Raw genomic sequence first — 19,206 nt, 5'->3', positions numbered from 1 at the left:
TTTGTTAGAATGTTATATACAAAAATCTATGACTAAACAAAGAGATTTTAGCAGGAATAATATTGAACTTGTCAGTGTTTATCATAACTTTGATTCTGGTGAAGAGCTCTTCTGGTCACTAACTTCCAGTGAATCCACCTACTCTCTCTCTCTTTGAAAAACCTAAACTAAAACTTGAGAAATTGAGCATGGCATTTGTTTAAGTTGCTGCGCTCAGTCTGCGCTCAGTCTGGCAGCTCACTGCTAGCCCACACCAGCTGATGGCTTAGCCGATACACCGCTCTAACCTTCAACTGGAAAACCGCATATATGACACACGTACTCTTTCTTCTAGCCATATGTAAAGGCCACAAGGTGTGACATCCTTAAATTCATGAATATAAGAATAACAATCTGCTATCCTGACTGACATCCAAGAATCATGTAGTGATTCCTACCTAGTGATCTGACTCTGGGGTGGATACTGTCTCTTGAGTGGTTTTTGATTGACAACATCTGAACAACAACTGAAATGTTGTTGAAATATAATATATAGTCATTATGTTTCAAGAATTAAACATTTCATCTTATTTCATCTTATTGTCATCTTATTGGTATTAGAAAAGTGCTATGTAAGTACCAGTCAGTTTATCTTAATATCTGTTGGCCTGGCATAAAATAATGAACAGATTGCATCAGGGTGAATGATTTCTACTCACCCAGTCTGGCTTTTCTTGTAGCACAACCCACCACAGGAAGCAGAGCTTTTAGCTGCTCTGCTGCTGCTCTTGCCCTATGACAGCTGGGATAGGCTCCAGCGCCCCCCGCGACCCTGAAAGGATAAGCGGAAGCAAATGGATGGATGGATATTATTATTATTATTAAGGTTCGAAGTGTTTTAACAGTATTTGATAAATTACCCTTATTTTTATTTATTTATTTATTCATTTTACCATATGTATGATTTGTAATCACTTTGGATTTTCATCATCAGATGAACCATCAGATCATATTTTTAAAATACCAGCCAAACCAGCAATGACATTTCAGGCACAGTTATGTAATTGTCAATCATAATTACCAAAACTAAGATAATCACAAATGAATCCCTGGTAAACATTAGCGGGTGAATTAATTGTTTCCTTGTCACCTTGGGTGTGCTAGTTAGCATATAGTGCTTCAGCTTGGCTTTTATGGTCCAGTAATATGCTGTGTAAAGCACATGGTTATTCTAAAAAGAACTGATCACAGATTGAGAGTTAGGTAGATGCATCATCAGATTGGGATGTACTTGTGTCTATTTGTTTTATGGGCTCTGTGGTTGGTGGTCAGCACATTTCTGCTGAGTAGCAAGAGGCAGAACAGTAACAGCTTCCCACAGAGTTATTCGCTCCAGCTAATGTAGTGGGAGGAACGTAGGAGGGCTGAATAATGAGTGATGCTTTAGAAGGGCAAAAATAAGAATGTTAGGGATGATCATAACCATATGGACACAGCGTTTAGCTGGGAGTGAACGAGTGAGCAATAGAGGAAGGGAAGTGAAGGGAGGGTTAGAACAAGAAAGCGGGTTGGCTGACAGAAAGAAGGGGTGAAATGCTGGCCAGAATCTGAAATGTCTGAGGATAAGGATGCTGGCAAATGAGGAAGAAATTGAAGTTAAGCCAAAGAGCTCACCGATGAGGGGAGAGCTGTGCTTTCTGTTTAGAATTTGAGGGAAGACAAAAGGCAGGGGAAAGAAGAAGAAGAAAATAAATGGGGAGGAAATAACAAAAAGGAAGCAGCATTCTGTTTCACACTCCGGTGGTGAAGCTGAGGGCCTCACAAGAATTCTCCTGGCTATGTCCGCCATCTGGAATGTCGAGTCACTTCCTCTGTCTGCCCTGTGCTCTTATGGGGTTGTCCTCTGCCTCTGTGCTCCCTCCCTCTGCTCTGACAGCACTCTGAAGAACCGCTGGAGACCACGCCAGAGCAGACGGAACCTTTCTGACGAGACACACACAGCAGCACACTCTTCCAGCATGAAAGTAAATTTCCCAGAGTAGCCTACATCCAACCAAACAAACTCCAAATGGAATCTGAGCTTGGAAGAAGGAAAGGCAACTGCAGTGATCAGCTGAACTTTTGGAGGGTGTTCCTATTCCCTTATATGGCAACAGAGCTGGGAAATCATTTGAATTAGTCTGGTTTCTGTTGCATGCCTGTCTGGTTTTAGTGCTGACTGAGTTCCATCTGGTATGTTTCTGTCTTTGCTGCCTGCGTGTTTGCCTGGGAGTGTGTAAGTGCTGTGTGTGCAGCTTGATTTGTTTATTTTGCCATTCTTGGTTCTTCTTTTCCTGTTGTTTGCATGTGGGGCTTTTGTTTTGGGACAAGAGGAGGGCTTGTGTTTGTGGTTTAGCTAGAGGCTCCGTCATTGCCTGAGGGGTGGCTGTTTCATTCAGACTCTGCACTTCTCGCTGTTTTTCTTCTACCTCCTTCTCTCTCTTTCTCCCTCCCTCACTCTGTTATGATGGTCTGTGTTTGTTGGAGCAACACACCCACCTAGGTGCAGCAACTTGCGACCAAAAACTGTAACTAGGTCTTTCTCTACACAAGGATATTACCAGATAAATGGACTGAAGGCTGTTGCTGGAGTGGACTAACCTTGCGCTCAGCTGGATATTTCTTCTTTGTGACCTCAATTCAACAGGATATGTGACCCAGAAGAAAACAACAGGAACCCAGGAAGTGCTAGCTGATAGAATTTTCTTCTTTCTGACACTTTGGTCATGAAGAAGAGGATCATGGGAAAGGCTGAAACACTAAAGTAGACCACTCAGCACACTCAGTGGCTAATGACATAGGTGACAGAGCTCCAGTGCGGTGCTATCAGAGCAAGTGTGACAGTAAACCTATGTCATCACCTCATGTGGATTATTTTTATGATCATAACTCTCAACATTGTTTGCCATGGCTACGGCAGCATGGTATCACCGTGACATCAGCCGTGTGTATGCAGAGGACTTGTTGGCACGGGCAGGGAGGGATGGCAGCTACCTAGTGAGAGACAGTGAGTCTGTGCCAGGAGCCTATGCATTATGCCTGCTGTGAGTACACACACACACACACAATTTCACATACTTAGAGAGTGAGCCGTTTGCCTCTCATAATCGAACACAATTATCTTATGGACTATACTCTTTAGGCCATAGGTGTCAAACTCTGGCCCGTGGGCCAAATTTGGCCCGCAGCCTAATTACATTTGGCCCGCGAAGCCATACCAAATTACTATCAGAGCTGGCCTACTGGTATTATACAGCTAATATATATATTGTTTAGTATTAAGCTTTGCTTGTTCCATATTCAGTTTTTCAGCAAAACGTGTTTGAGTCCATAAAAAAAGATTCATTCTTATATCTGGAGGAATAAATATATTTCAATAAATATTAATGTTAGCCCGCGACTTTGTTCCAGTTTTGAATTTTGGCCCACTGTGTATTTGAGTTTGACACCCCTGCTTTAGGCGGTATATTAATAACAAGCACATTTTAAATGTGAAGCCATTGATAGTAATGCTGTATCCCTCAGAACTTAGAAGGGAAAATGCAATAATAAGTGACCCTCTGTATTAATATTGCGAAATGTATTGGAAGAAAGTCTCATTTTATTTGTTTTAGCTCACTGAAAATATCAAATTTCTCATTTATTGTTCTGTTTTTACACAAAACCAGAAATAAGTACACCTACCCATGTAAGACATTTCGATTTTGGCACATAGACCTGGCAAATATTAAGCATTTAGCTCTACAGAATGTCGTCATTTGTAAATTGATTCAGCAGCTTTTCTCATCCTGTCATATCCATCACTTTCACCATCATCTGGCAGAAGGCAGTGAAGGAACATCTGTGGCTAAAAGTGCCTACACGCTGGGCAGACTTCACAAATACACACTCTCCAGACTAGTCAGATGGTATCGTCCAAGTAAAGTCCATCACAGGCTGTCTAACCCTAGCTCATTGCTCCCTGTTTCCCCACTTACCCCTCTTTCTTCCCTGGGGCCCCTGAAAGTGGGCAGGAGCTCCAGCGACCGCACTACGCTGACTGCTCATCAGCCAAAGCCAGATACATTCCTGAAAGCTGAGCCTGGCTGGTCACAGTGCTCCTACTTTCCCTTCATTCTTTTCTCAGTATCTCATTCACTCTTTGAAATTGCCCCCCTCCCCCCTTTTTGTACTGACCCTTTCTTCCATCACTTTCTTCATGTAATATACTGTAGCAAAACACTTTAAACCTGTTCATCTTTATATGCTGCCTGAATGTGTCTTTTGAAGTGATGGATGGAGATGATGTTCTTCTTTGGCACATTGTTGATCTGTAGTCAGTGATCTGTAAAACTACTGAGAAAATTATTGTCTTTAATACACACATGGGATCCACATGGGATCCTTAAAAAAACCTACATTTATGCACACTTTGCCTTTGAGCATTTGCCTTGTAGTATTTTGCAGTACCAATAACCACTGTAATTTTTGGTTTCTAAAGGTTCCAACGTCATGTTCACACCTATCGTATTCTTCCTGACGCAGATGGTCTTCTAGCAGTTCAGGTGAGTGCTCACTGTCACATGGCCCTGGATGCTCTTCCTGGAAAAAAGGACCCAAGTAAAAACACCACACCGTACGCGTCTCAAACCTTGTCACAAACTGTGCACACGGAGGGGAGTACGACTCAAGTTAGAAGGATCAAACGTTGGTTTGTTTTTGCCTGTTGTGAGGAGAACAGGAACATGTTTGAGTTTCGTCTCTGTAAAGACTCTGTTACAACTGCAGTAACTTTGTTGTTTGAATGGCATCTCTGCCATGTGGCTGCATGCTTGCAGCATGAGCTCAGCAGCACAGAGGAGAAATTGTTTTAATGTCTCAAAGATTCCTACTCAACCCACACACTAAGTCATTGACCAATGGGTGTGCTTATTTGTCATGTGTATGTATGGGGCTGTTTGTGTTAAGCGTAATGATTCTGTTGGATGTGGGAGAGTTTAAGCCAGAGATGGTATGTGTCTGTTTTTGATGCTTCGAGCAGGCGTATTTAGTTCGCAAATGACCTGATTATTAGACTATTAAAGAACACACACAAGCACAAAGTTTGCACCAACAAAAGCACGCACTCAGTGGGTGAGTGAGAGGAATAAATATTTTTGGGGCATAAACCACAAATCATCTCTGACCTTTCTTTTTTTTATAGCAGTGTCTGCTTATTAAAGTTCAATAACAAGTTTAATAGTGATTGTCTGGCAGTTTGTTTTTTTAAGGCCGCTGACTTGGAAAATTCCTCCAGTTTCCAATAAAGACCTAAAACTCTGTTGCTATTTCAGTTGTTTTTCCACTGCCATGTGTATAAACCTTCAGTATGTATTTTCCCTCACTGGATTTGCTCCACTAACTCACTAGTCGTGCGCTTGCCTTTTTGTTTTTCCAAGAGGGCCATGGAGATATTTTGGGGCCAATTTTGTCTTTCACTGTCTTCTATTCCTTTTCATTTCTTTTTAATTGCTTTTCAAGAGACCCTTGTGGTATAAAAATACTATTTGAAGAGTTCCTGGCAAAACAGACATTTAGCTCAAGCCAAAAACTGGTTTCTCACCACAAAACGAAAACAAAAACTTCTAAAGGAGGGCACAGGAAAAGGGCACACTTGGTTTTGTGGTCTAATATGTACCATGCCATTTTGTAGAGTGTGAGTACCTATGGCAGCATCTTTTCTTTATCTTAAATTCCAATCATGCTGCTTTCAGTTACTTTAAGTTTTCCAGATTTTAGTGAAAACCTTTAGAGAAGGCTTACTTGAGCTTGTGGTTTTAATGTGTGTTGTATGAATCTAGTCATGTATTAAAGATAATTTTGAAAAGAAATTTGTTATTATGTGGTGAGGGGATTTTAGAGGTTTTTTTTATGCAGGACCACAGTGAAACAGAGAGCTATGTGCTGCTATAGTCAGGAAATAGCTGGAAGTGATGTCATCTCTCTGTTGGGCCACAAGGGAAAGCTTTCTAAATCTCTCAGGGACACCTTTTATCACAGCAAATCATCTGCATGTGCCCTTTTCTGTCATGCAAATCAATACTTCTGCTTTGCTCTACCAAGCAAGATTTCGGAAGAGGAAAGGGGGTGGAGGTCTGGTGTGAAACATTCATTGAAAGATATGTTGTACAAATTAAAATCTACTTAGTAATTTAATTCTTTTATAACACAGTCGGGGAAGATTTTCTCTTAACAATCTTGAAATCTCATCGTTGATTCTTAACAAGTTTAAGAACTTCTCATTTCAGTGTTTGTGGATCCAAATAAGGCCTTCATATAGCAGCACATTCTTTTACATATACGTTGAAGCTATGCAGTCATATCTGTACTTCTATGCACAACCTTTTAAAAGTGAAATACTCTTTTTAATTCAAACTACTCGACAGATTTAAACAGAATTATTGCATCCCTTACCTTCTGCATTCCTTTTTTTTGGTTTTCTTCCTGTGTAGAATGAGAATTTATGCTAGGTCAAGACATTTTAAACCAGACATAAAATGAATCATCTGCTGTTGCATTTGTGTGTTTTATAGACAACACAAGGGGTGCAGGTGAATTGTTTCCGGACACTGGAGGACTTGGTGTTGGGGTATCAGCAACCCCACAAAGGCCTGGTCACTCCTCTGCTGTATCCTGTACCCCGTGATACGGACAGTGGTGACGAGAGCTCAGGTTGGATGTCACGATAAATCAGTTTTTTCTGTACCCTTTATTAACCTGCATGTTGTACACATAATAAAACATGTGGCTTTAATAGCGATGTCTAGATCCTTCACTCTGTGCTGTAATGTTCAAATGTTGTGTTTCGCGTATGCACAGATGATGAGAAGCCAACTTCTGCTCCAGCGTCTGTCGGCACAGTACCTTTCATAGGCTCCCCAGCAAAAGCAGCCCCTCGTGCCCTGTTTCTCGATAAGTTGCAAGAGCTAAACACATCCAGGTATATTTATTAATTAATTCCATTGCCAAAAATACACCTATTTCAGAGATATTCCTTGCACAGTTTATGTTATAAATTATTAGCCTTTTTTAATAAGAAGTGTCCATATTTGATATTACTGTATCACATAAAGTCACATGCATGAATGTGGTTTCTTACAAACTTATGCTGCATATTAATTTCTATTTTCACGTTAATATGATTGCATCTAATCAGCTCTTTTATTAGCTCATGCACCTGTTGGCGATCAAGCATAGCAACTATTTGCAAAGCACTTCCCTCTTTTGACTTTTTTGCCCTATTAATAAACTGTCTGCTCTGTGTTAAACCTCTGCTCTTAGCCTACTCTGTTTCTCTCATATTCAGTACAAAAAAGATGGCTTTCATGCTTTATACAATATAATCTGATTTTTTCCTTGTTTATTTAATAGTACTGCAGGTGATGTGATTGGCCTGTTGAATGACTACCTCTTCAGTGAGCTTCCTCTTGACATTGAGAATGTGCATAAAGGGGCAACAACACTATGCCACCTCAAACGCACTCTGGGTGCTGCCTGCCAAGGCCTCAACAGGTTAGCATAATTTCACACTTGATTTCAGTGCTGAGCTTTTGACCAGTTGTAGCAGCCTGCAGTGTACGGATTGTTATTGCCACACACAAGGTGTCATTGTTTGCTATATGCAGGATATATACTAGTTCACCTGCAATAGACTTTTAATTTTTGATTCACTTCTTTAAAATTTACGTATGTTTGAGACTGATTAGGAAAGCATGATGGTAAAGTCATTAGCACTATTGCCTCACAAGGAGGTTCTGGGTTTGAATCTATCGCAGGTCCACTGAGGTCTTTCTGTGGAGTTCATATCTTCTTCTTGTACCTGTGTGGGTGCTCTTGTGGTAAACCAGCTTTCTCCTGCAGTTCATAGATATTATTATTATTCTAATGTTAAATTGTCTACAGGTGTGATTTTGAGACTGAGCGATGTTACTCTCTGTTAGCCCTGTGATAGACATTCCCAGGGTTTACCTCACCTTTCGGGATAGGCTCCAGCTTCCTCATGACCCTGAATTGGATAAGAAGTTAGGAATAACAGATGAATAATGGGTAAATTAAAATTGTGCATTTATTTATTCAACAGTGAGATTGATCTGACTCTCTCAAGTCTGGAGACCCTGGCCAAAGTCTTTGACCATCCTAGCTGCTCCTTAACACCCCTCAAGGCACAGGTACAATACAAACTATATATTATGTTTTTTTTTCTTAACATTATGCACTAAATGTAGTAGACATCCATATAGACAAACTAATTGAGTGCTTTTTTTTTTTATTGTTAACAAGGGTTCAGAGATGGATATAGAGAACCTGTTGTGTAAGATCTCAGCTTTGGTCAGTCTCCTTTCTTCTTTGGAGAAAAAGGTACGTTTACGATGAAAATAAAACTTCTGCTGTGGAGCTGAAAAAGGTCTAACACTCGAAAACTCATTCATATACTTCTTACATGGGCAATAAAGCTACATAACTTAGAATTAAAAGTCTTTAACAAACTACCAGGCAGCTCTTTTTGTTAGTCTTTATCCTTTCCAAAGTTTACCTTTAGTCATAGCGTTCAGTTAAGTGATGATAAAGTGTTAATAATTATACATAAATTAAAACAACCCCCTTTTTTTTCCCCCTGATAGACAGCACAAGTTATACATTGCAACAATGCATTTGATATCATTTTCCCATAAAGGTATTAAAAGCTTTACAAGATGCTGTGACTAATCACAACCTGGCAGTGCAGCCCAACCCACCCCCTCCTGAACCATCACCGACCTGTGTAACCCCCGCAAAGAGCAATGCCCGGCAGCTGCCAGTCTACTCCTTTCAGGTAAACTAGAGTGAGAAAAAGCCTCAAGTTTTACTACAATCAAAAATCTATAGTCTGTTCTTCACTTACATGCCATCTTTTAAAGAGATGACTGAAAGCAAGACAAATGAACTCATCTCTGACCTTAAATGTACTGATGTCTTTTTTCAGGTGAAGATGTTGAGGTATGGCAGACAAACTGTTTCTGTGGATGTGGACGCAGGAGTGTTGCTTTTTGACAAGAAGACTGGCTCATTTGGTATAGAAAGAGTCTCACATGACAGAAGTAAGGAAATCTTTGCTTTGTTTCCTAGCTATTTACAGTGGCTAAAACGTATCTCTTCAAAGCAAAAATATTGTTTAATAATTATTATATGTATGTATTACTTTATTATTTTCCGTTTTTTCCCTCTTTATCAGTCCTTCAGATTGTCAAGTTTCAGAGCAGTCCAGCCAAGGTACGCATGATGGTTGACAGCCACCACAGCACACCGCGGGAGATGACGTTTGAGAGTGCACGGGTAAGGCGCGATACTGAAGTTTTTCATTTACTGGAATCTGCTGTTTCTCTCATCATAACTCACTGTCATTTCTTTTAGAAATGCGATGCGTTCTGCCAGCTCCTCCAGCTGATGAAAACCAGGCACTCTCAGCGGAGTGAACCTGATGTGATCTCCGTTTTTGTTGGCACCTGGAATATGGGTAAACATTAAAACACAATGGGAGTCTTTTTTCACAGCCAGACAACATTGTGCTGAGTTATTGTTAGGTGATCTTTTTAACTCTGACTTCTTCTGTTTTAATTGTGCAGGTGGCTCCCCTCCTCCTCGAAGTCTACAGTCGTGGGTGACCTGCTGCGGTCTGGGACACACCCCTGATGACTCAACCGCCTTGCTTCCTCATGACATCTATGCCTTAGGGACTCAGGAAAACCCCCAGGGGGAAAGAGAGTGGACAGATCACATCAAAGCAACCCTTCGCAGCTATACTCACATTGATTTCAAACAAGTAGGTGTCCTTTTCTCAATTTTCTTCTCAGCTGAATTCTGTGATTCCCATGGCTAAATATGGAGTAAATTAATCTAAATCCATCACATGTAAATGTAGAGAGATGGGTTGTTAAATGCATGTTAAATCATCCAGATAAGCAAATCCCAAAAAGCTGATTTTGTTCATCTGTTCATCAGTGACTTCTTCAGTCTAAGAGAAGTCACTTGGATGATCAAAGAAATGTTTCACCCACTGAAAACGTTACATCCAGATGAATTAAATAAGAGGTTGATTGAATTTATACATCAAAGTTTGTTAATTGTCATAGAAATGTAATAATTACTTCAACAATCAGAGGCAAGGTCCACTAATAGGATAAAGTGAGGAGCTTTATTTCACAGTCAGCTCATGAGTTGTTCTGCACAACAGCATTTTAATTGTCTTTTATTTATTATTTACATACATAACATCACATTATGTTCATGTCCTGCAGCTTTGGATTTATATAATTACATTATTAAAACTAAATTTAAAAAAATGTTTTTAATACCGAATTTCAGTTTTCCAAATGCTCCTTACAGAATTCATTCAGTCCACGTTCATACCTCTAAAAGAATCATCCAGCTATTAAAACATTTATCTTTACACAGCCCAAAATCTCCACATATTTAATTTTATATTATTCTGTTTGACTTTTTTTTTTTTTTACAAACGGTGAGTTCATGCGCTATAATACCTTTGATCTGACCAGAAGTATTTCAAAAATGAGGCTTACCTTAAAAAAAAAATCAACATTAGTCCTACAGTTTACTTTACAGGTTAAATGAATATCAATATCAATCTTTTGCCATGTTCTACAATTGGGTCACCTCTGTCATTAAAGTTTAATTTTAAGCTCATGTAAATCAGTGCTTTATTCTTCTTATAGCATATACAATTAAAACAATAACACTTTAGAATTTTAAAGGGCAATAACACTTATGTGAAAGCCCAAATATTAATATATATGCATGACTAAGTGCATGTCTGTGTAGGTTCTCAGTCATCCAGGTCATTTTAGTCTAAGGAGCTTAGAAAGAAAAGCGTCTGGACTTCTTTAAGTTGCTTCTTCGGTTCTGAAGTCCAGAGCTTTTCTTTCTAAGCTCCTTAGATGACGAAGTGCATGGGAACACACATTTTGTCTCATGCAGTAAAAATGTTTAAACGGGAACATTTTTAACAACAACACACTCTAAAAATAAAGCATTTCATTCCAGAGTTTGCCTTTTTGGAAACCGTTAAATAATTGTTTTGACTGGTTGGAAACAAAAATGCAGTATTACAATGTGGGGTATTGTCCTGTAGGTGGCAGTGCAGTCCCTCTGGAATATAAGGCTGGCCGTGTTTGTAAAGCCTGAGCATGAGAGTCGCATCAGCCATGTGAACACAGCCAACGTGAAGACTGGCTTGGGGAACACATTGGGTAGGCTGCTCTGCATGATCTCACCATCACAAGTGCACACAAAGCAAATTCAGTAAATATACAGCAAGACCCCCCAAACTCTGTGCATGATTGTTGATAGGACAAGATGTTTCATTAACCTGTAGATTTAAGGTTGACTGCTTCTATTGTTTCAGGTAACAAGGGAGCTGTTGGGGTCTCCTTCCACTTCAATGGAACGTCCTTTGGGTTCGTCAATTGCCACCTGACGTCTGGAAGCGACAAAGTCCTGAGGTGCATTCTCCAAATGTGTTTAGAAATTTTGTGTGCTCTGGTCGTTTCTTGCTCTTCAAAAAAAACCCTTTTTATTTTGTTGTATCTCTTTTTGTTTAATGTCCAGGAGGAACCAGAACTTTGTGGACATCCTCAGGCTGCTGTCTCTGGGTGACAAACAGCTCTTTGCTTTTGACATAAGCCTGCGGTTCACCCATCTCTTCTGGTGTGGAGACCTCAACTACAGGCTTGACCTGGACGTACAGGTCAGACTGACACTGCTTATTTCCTTGTTCTCCTGTTTCTTAACATACTGAGTGACTTAGCACACTTGAAGATTTTCCTAATAGTACATGTGAAATAACAATTATTTGTGACATCCTATACACTGATGTCACTGCTTACTAACTCCAGGACATCCTGAAGCATGTATCCAAAAGGGAATTTGAGGAGCTAATGTGTGCCGACCAGCTGACCCAAGAGAGACACAAAAGGAAAGCCTTTCTCTATTTCAGTGAGTTTCAGTTTTGCCTTGTTTTATATTGAAAGTCCAGTATTATATCTGCACGCATTGTGAAAAATGCTGAAATGCAATTTCCTAAATAGCAACAGTATGATCTCATTATGTGCCACACTGACTTTTCTTATTCTTCTCACTTTCTTTATTTATCATGGTTAAGAGGAAGAGAAGATAGCATTTCCACCCACCTATCGGTATGAACGTGGCTCTAGAGATTGCTACCTATGGCAAAAGTACAAGACCTCAGGGGTGAGCTTGCTTTCTTTTTTCTTTCTTTCTGAAAATCAAGGAAATGTATAAAAAAAACAATGCACAACAGATTACACATCCCGAAAATAAAAACAATATTTACACCTGAATAGTTCACAAAAATTGGGGTAACTTTTAAAGTGGCATGTTGCAAGAAGTCTCATTGTCTGTGGTTGCCGGTGGTTGTTACTTCATTCTGGAACTGGATTAGCACATGTGCCTCACATGAAGCTGACTTTTTGTTTCACTGTGTATTTTTTTTTTTTTTTGAGAATGAAAAGATGTAGTAAAAGTGTGTGCAAACAATAATCACCAATCTTTTCAGGGCTGGATCCAAATCACCCCAAAAATCAAATTTAAATCATTCAAGTAAATATACAGTAAATATACAGTCATTAAGACGAGTTATTTGTTACTTTTTTGTAACTTAATCCTCTTTAAAGGGTCGGAAGTGCTTCGGTGATTGACACTAGCTGACCCACTCTCTAAAAATAGGAGGCTAAGCGTTAAACTCATTTCTAGAACATGAATGTTTGGCATAACAGAAATCCTTCAGAGCACACGCTATGAATACGTATTTGAATTTCATTTTTACGCAGACCAATACAATGCACTGTTGATTATTTTATGGCTAAATGCATTCCTGTAGGTGCGAGTCAATGTACCATCATGGTGTGACAGGATTCTGTTCAAGTCCTACCCAGAGACGCACATCACCTGCACTGCATACGGTAAGCTGTGCAGACTGCTGCGGTAATGACCAGTCACCTATCGCCCAATAAAATGAACTTACTCGGTTGTGGGCCATTATGAAAGCAACGGTCATTTCCTCTCTTTAAGCCACACTTCTATTTTGACAAACTCAAGCAAACTGTTGAAACAAAACAGATACTGGATATTATTTTGACACACTCCTTCAAATATGATTAACAGCTCATGTGCTTTACCACAAAGTCATGTTGCTGTAGCAACAGCACACAGAGATATTTAGTGCGGCTTTTTAAATTGTGTAATATATTATCTCTTACTAGGTTGCACAGATGACATCTTCACAAGTGATCATTCACCTGTTTTTGCCACATATCAAGTGGGAGTGACATCACAGTCCACCTCCAAAACAGGTGCTGTCATGGTTGTTGTCCCTTTGGACATAAGCACTTTGACAGAATGTCTTCGTGAAATTAACAGTACAGTATTTTCAATTCAAACAGATTCAAATTCCAGCACGGAGAGGGCCTGGATTATTCTCGAAGGTATTGAGGCGATTGTGAAGACGGCGAGCAAGGCAAAGTTCTTCATTGAATTTCATTCTTTGTGCCTTGAAGGTATGGTTTCATATCAGTAAGTGAATTTTTTGTGAAGCATTATGCACCAGAGTCGTTTATCTTTAGTATTTCTCTTTGCAGAGACGCGACGTTCAAGTGAGAATGACTCACAGAGCTGTGACGTTCCTGGGTTTCTCAAACTCGCCTGGTCCTTCAAACAACTACCAAAGGTCAGGCATTCATACAGAGAAGTGGCTAAAATATAACTCATCTATTTATTATTTTTTTAACTTGTGTTTCACTTCTGTGTCCTATTATAGCTCCTTCCAATTATGTCTGAGATGGATCATCTTCAAGATCAACACATGCTGCTGTCTGTGAAGTCATGTGATGGGTTTGAATCATACGGTTGGTCGCTGAGCAAGTTTGTCCCTTCATGACTGTAGCATTGCTAACCAGTGCCTTCAAAGACCCAACTATGTTAAAACACAATGCAATAGTGTTTTTTATTAAATTTACTATATTCTTATCCATACTAATACTTCCTTTATTTGGCTTTGCAAACATCTCGTGTCAAATCTCATACATAAACAAAGTTTTACTTGATCTAACGAGCATTTTTATAAAAAATATCTTTGCCATAGGTGAATGCTGTGTGGCTTTGCGCTCCGTCACCGGTGCATCTGACCAGTTTGAGACTTTTCTGAGTCACCGAGGTGAGGAAATGGGCTCCATACGCGGACGTGTCAGAGTTCATGTGCCCAAGGACAAGCAAGCAACGCGGGAGAAGATCTATGGTGGGTCACATGAAACTGGTCTTCTTTTAACCTCTGCCTTGCTTGCACTATCACTTCCCACTAAACCTTCATCTCCATCCTCTGTCACTTTCTTTGACTCCTGTGAGTTTCACATTGCTTCCTCTATTTGGTTCCTCAATGATCCCTGGCTTGGCTTTACACTTGCTGGTATCTATCGGCTGCTTCCTCTTTTGGCTCCCGATTGACTGACCAGATGCATCCTGAGACAGGACAGATGGGTATTATGCCATCAGGTCAGGCACAACACACACAACAACAACAGCCTTTGGCCTAATCACCCCAAACAGACTTAGTTTTGTAAGTCCATTTTGTATACTAGAAAATGAGATTTTCATTTCCTGTGATTTGACTTTTCCAGAGTGCTTCAGTATTGAGAAAGATCATAAAGGCTCTGGTAGGGGACACATGTCTCCTGCAGTGACACGGATCCCTGTAACCAGGTGAGGACAGCGTCATTTGTCAAGAAAAGGGGCTCGGTGACATTTTCTGGGACAGACGTTGTACAAATGATTAGTGGATGTGAGCACATTTTGTCTATATTTTTCCATACTATCATGCTTACATTTAGATTCACATTCCACTGTATACACTTATTTTAGAGAATTGTATGAGAGAAATTTGTTTCCCATCTAACTGGCATAGATGCTGAAATGTACTACTTTAATTACTTTAATCTGAATGTCTGAAAACTTACGTTTCCCAATCTCTGGCATCTGATGGCACAAATTTCCCAAGACTAGAATACATTTTTGGCATTTTAAAGTGCAGCATCATTGAGAAACTTTGCTGGTTAGTTAAATACATGCAGATGGGCTTTTCTTGTTGAAGGCATTGTGATATGGAAGCCATATATCTTTAGTTGCCTCTGTCAGAAACTATTAGAAACTGCTGTGCAGGGCTTTGGCTGGGATTACACTTGCTTTCAGACATAGATGCCATCTAACATCACGACCAAATTGTTAATCTCGTGCTTTTTCCAAGTTTGAAGTCTGCTTGGATGAATTATGTGTAGTTTGTGGTATGTAGAGTAAGGTGTGTGTAAGTAAGCTTTTACGGGCACTACAAATGCTGGTGCTTTAGTTACTGCGGCCCTTTACATGTGATCCACCGGAATATGACTCAATGATGATATCTTGTGCCTATGCTACATTCTGTGAAAAATGCACTAGTCCTTAATGTAGACTCCAGGTGGAAAATATAAAACTAATGACTATGTGAATGTAGTGTCTGCAGCTGTCTGCGTACATGCCTGTAAGTGAGCACAATCCTGGCTTAAACACAGAGCCAACATTGTTGGAGATGTGGAAACTATAAAAACAATTGTGGGTAATTACTGTAATTAATATGAATTAAAAATATAAAATGCTTTATTCTTTGTCAGTTTGGTTAGATTTGTTTACACATTAAGCATGAAAAGATAGTGACGCGTTGGTTTATTAAACCAGTACCTCTTCTTTGATGTTTGCATGGCATCCTTATATGATTCAGTTGCTTTCACAAAGTATACAGTAATACCTCATCTGAACTTCTTGAATCTTGCTCCAGCCAACCTTTTATCGATGTTATAATAATAAAAACAAAGCTTATTTTAACTGAAAGGAGCTAACTCATTCTGGGAACTAATTGAAATGAAACTGAAACAAAACTCTAAGAAATATTAGAAAGTTGTGTGGCTAATGAGTGAGAATTGAGGATGACAGTAACTTTTGTATGTGGTTGAGTTTGCTTAATTCAGGGCTTTTTTAATTCATTGCAGGTCCTCAGCTGCTCCCGCCAAACTAAATCCAAGCAGCTACACCAATCCCGCTTACTACATCTTTGAAGGCGTGTCCGTGCCACATAGGGTGGAAGATGCGCTTCCCCATCGAAGGGATCCTCAGGTGATCTGGTCTGGTAATGAGGCTTTGCAGCTCCCAAAAGTCTCAGGGAGGCATAGCTTTGACAGCAGACCTGGCCGCAGATCAGACTTTACAGAAATTGAAATTCCAGCCATGCTGTCCCAGTATTTGACAACCAGTGACCTTCATGCATCCCAATCCCACTCTTCTTATCAACTCTTTCCAGCCAAAACCCCATCTCCCATTCCTCCACCATCACGTAAAGCCATTTCACATTGCCAAGAACAGACTTCACCACCCACAGGCAAATATCAAAGTAAAAATATTGTTCAGGACTCCCTACAGCCTGAAGTCAGTGTAAAGAACTTGTATATGAATCACTCAGCAATCATGAGGGAAAAGGTGAGAAGGGATCAACATCAGCTTCTTCCAGAAAGGACCAACCCTATCAAAGCAGCTAAGACACCATCAGCTCTCCCCTACACTCGCACACACTGTCAGGCCACTGCTTCCTGGATAGTGGATCATCAGCCCCCTGGACCTACAGGAGACAACTCACTCACTGCTTTGCAAATTGCCAAGTCCCTCAGCGAAGTCGACTTTTTCCCCATAGAGCAGAGAGGCCCATCTATACCCTACCAGAGGACAAATTATAGAAATGGCCCTTCCATGCATGGAGATAGAGGATGCAGCTGGGAGAAAGAGGTAGGCGTAATCTTGTTTTCAAAGACAAAGCTATAAGTTCTGAGTTTTGTTAACCAAATAAATAATTCAATATAGTTTATCTCATTGCAGGTGTCGACCCTGCAAGGCGCACCGGAGACTGTGCAGGAACTTCTTAGTACTCTGGGCCTTCAAAAATACACCCTGGGACTTAGCCTCAATGGTTGGGATGATCTGGATTATTTCAGGTAACATTAATTTAGATATTTATGTAAGATCATTATGAGTATAACACCAGTGTATCTGTCCTGGAGTGACTCCATGGATAACTTTATTCTCTGTTTTTGCTTTTTTCTATTTATTTTTTGTCTCTTAATCTCTTAATTCCTGTGGCCAATGACTACAATCACGCAGACCTAAACATTTGAGAATGCCACACACAAATTCACCATCTGCTCGTTCTTCACAGACACAGTTTGAAAAAGGACAACAACACACAAACATACTGTTAGTTTATCCTCATAGCTGTCCAGTTTCCAGAACAGTACTTTAAATGCTTGATTGCCTGTATGTGGTACATTTAGGGGAAATGTGTAAATTCAAAACAAAACACTTTCGATTTTTCCAAACACGCTTTGATAAACAATTATAAACATAGGAAGAAGTAGAAAAAAGCTCATGTGAGTGAAAGGTCATTTCAACACACTTTTCTGGGAGGCAACAATGAGCAGTGAAGAGGAACTAAGGGGATCTTTTCTGAAACATTGTAGTTGCTTCTTGGAAACATATAGGCCACTTTAATGTAAACTCATATGTCATATCTCAACACTGGTACCACTGAATCGTGTTTTTCCCCCACTACTTTCGATCTTGCTTGTCTTTTTTCTTCACAATGAAACTTGGTTTCTGTGAAATCTGCACATGCGAAATGCATAATACAAACATTATGACATTCTTACTTAATTTTTATGAACATGTGATTTCTTGTTTGCGTCACAGTTGTTTCTTCTTTCAGTTGCACTGTAGGAATCTTATCCCAGAAGGAGATTTTGTAACTAAATAAAACTTTTGTATGAGACTTTTTTGATATTATCTATGACTCAACAGCTTTGCGGTAACTTCAGATAGAGTGCAAACTAACAGTGGATGCACATTAGAACCTGATCTTTTCATTACTGGTTAAAAAGAAGGAAAAACTGTGAGCAAGTATGACGATGTGTGTCCGATGCTGGAATATTAAATGTATCTTTAACTCTACAGTGGCATCACTGAGGAGGATCTGTGCGCTGCAGGAGTAATGAACGCTTCACACCGACGCAGGATTCTCGAGAATCTGCCCAGGACCTGGAACTGAAATAGAGAAACGGGCAACATTAATGGTACAAAATATCATAATTCACTCAGTTACAACTGGAAGAACTGTTAGAAGTAAAAGTAAGACAGGCTGCCAGCTGGACATTACTACAGCCCTGTCAACTTTTCATTTATCACATCAGTACTGTAACAATAGATTGTGTGTGTCAACACAGCAAAGAGAACACAGGAAGCATGCGTTGCACAATCTGCTTGATTCTTCCATCCATGTTGCCAGAGCGTGATGTTATCCATGGAAGTCCTTGGTAGGCATTTCTCATTACTGACGCGTATACAAATATTGCTTTGTGGTATTAAGGTCTCATTGATTTTACTGTCAGTGAATTCTAAATGACTATAATATTATAGTCTTTCAATTGCCAGTGTTCATAAAAAGTTATTGTTTTATTTTCCACTTCCATCCCTTCTGCTGTCTGTTTCCATTACACTGCTATTAATGAGCCTGGGCCTGAGCTTTTAAAAGCATCTCTATTAAACCCACGAAGCATAAAATCTATCTGTATCTACTGGAAGTTCATTTGGAAAGCTGATACAAAAAAGGCCTGCCATATGTCATTTTGTTTACTGTCCTATACTGTTATTATCCTGCCGCTTAATCTGTAATATGCCCACTGTGCATGGTTCATGCAGTTTTTATAAAGTGGATAAAGCAACTCTTGACTATCACCAAGCAATTGCATGTCATTTCATGCCGTCAGACAGTTGCTTCCATTGCCGTCCATTGCACAGATCATGGTGTGTTATCTTACTTGAATGCTGTCTGATATAGCCTACTTAATGGCCTAGTACTGAAGTGCACAGGGGTTATTGCAGTCAAAATCATCTACTACAAGTATAGAATATGTAAAATCAGATATACAACCAAATTTCCTTTACAATGACCTTATATTAATGTGTGCAGTGGAAGATTTATTCTTTAGTGATGCCATGATAATGGACTTTGATAAAGTCTAAGCCAAACAGATGATT

The 19,206-nt window shown here is 39.7% G+C and overlaps 1 protein-coding gene across 2 annotated transcripts; it reads left to right on the top strand.

The window, feature by feature from the left end:
* The first annotated feature begins 482 nt into the window (after positions 1 to 482).
* Positions 483 to 18,907, top strand: inppl1b (inositol polyphosphate phosphatase-like 1b). Of its 2 annotated transcripts, none has more exons than XM_086302565.1 (27): positions 483 to 3,062; positions 4,499 to 4,562; positions 6,570 to 6,708; positions 6,856 to 6,976; positions 7,408 to 7,548; positions 8,117 to 8,204; positions 8,317 to 8,394; positions 8,711 to 8,848; positions 8,999 to 9,113; positions 9,248 to 9,348; positions 9,427 to 9,529; positions 9,639 to 9,835; positions 11,162 to 11,279; positions 11,435 to 11,531; positions 11,638 to 11,776; positions 11,925 to 12,024; positions 12,191 to 12,279; positions 12,929 to 13,010; positions 13,311 to 13,400; positions 13,491 to 13,604; positions 13,686 to 13,774; positions 13,865 to 13,952; positions 14,189 to 14,341; positions 14,721 to 14,802; positions 16,119 to 16,905; positions 16,981 to 17,111; positions 18,124 to 18,907. In XM_086302565.1, exons 1-27 carry the CDS (start codon positions 2,926 to 2,928, stop codon positions 18,215 to 18,217), a joined length of 3,675 nt encoding a protein of 1,224 aa, XP_086158691.1. In that variant the 5' UTR covers positions 483 to 2,925; the 3' UTR covers positions 18,218 to 18,907. The 2 variants fall into 2 exon arrangements, with proteins under 2 accessions (XP_086158691.1, XP_086158694.1); XM_086302568.1 differs by having other exon boundaries at positions 484 to 3,062; positions 16,996 to 17,111.
* Positions 18,908 to 19,206: the final 299 nt, after the last annotated feature.

The sequence above is a fragment of the Aulonocara sp. 'chitande type north' Nkhata Bay genome, linkage group LG2 (assembly GCF_057382095.1).
Source record: "Aulonocara sp. 'chitande type north' Nkhata Bay isolate Kocher_YH1m ecotype deep benthic linkage group LG2, A_spYH_male_GT1.1, whole genome shotgun sequence".
Lineage (NCBI taxonomy): Eukaryota > Metazoa > Chordata > Actinopteri > Cichliformes > Cichlidae > Aulonocara > Aulonocara sp. 'chitande type north' Nkhata Bay.
Note: the sequence above shows the minus strand (reverse complement) of the source record. Positions and strands in the feature narration are given on the sequence as shown.

What these genes read in the sequence shown, in the direction of transcription:
- inppl1b (XM_086302565.1), top strand. Translation starts at nt 2,926, where the DNA reads ATGGCTACGGCAGCATGGTATCACCGTGACATCAGCCGTGTGTATGCA. An exon ending in GCCTATGCATTATGCCTGCT is followed by an intron (nt 3,063 to 4,498) that starts GTGAGTACACAC and finishes TGGTTTCTAAAG; the next exon opens with GTTCCAACGTCATGTTCACA. An exon ending in CAAGAGCTAAACACATCCAG is followed by an intron (nt 6,977 to 7,407) that starts GTATATTTATTA and finishes TTTATTTAATAG; the next exon opens with TACTGCAGGTGATGTGATTG.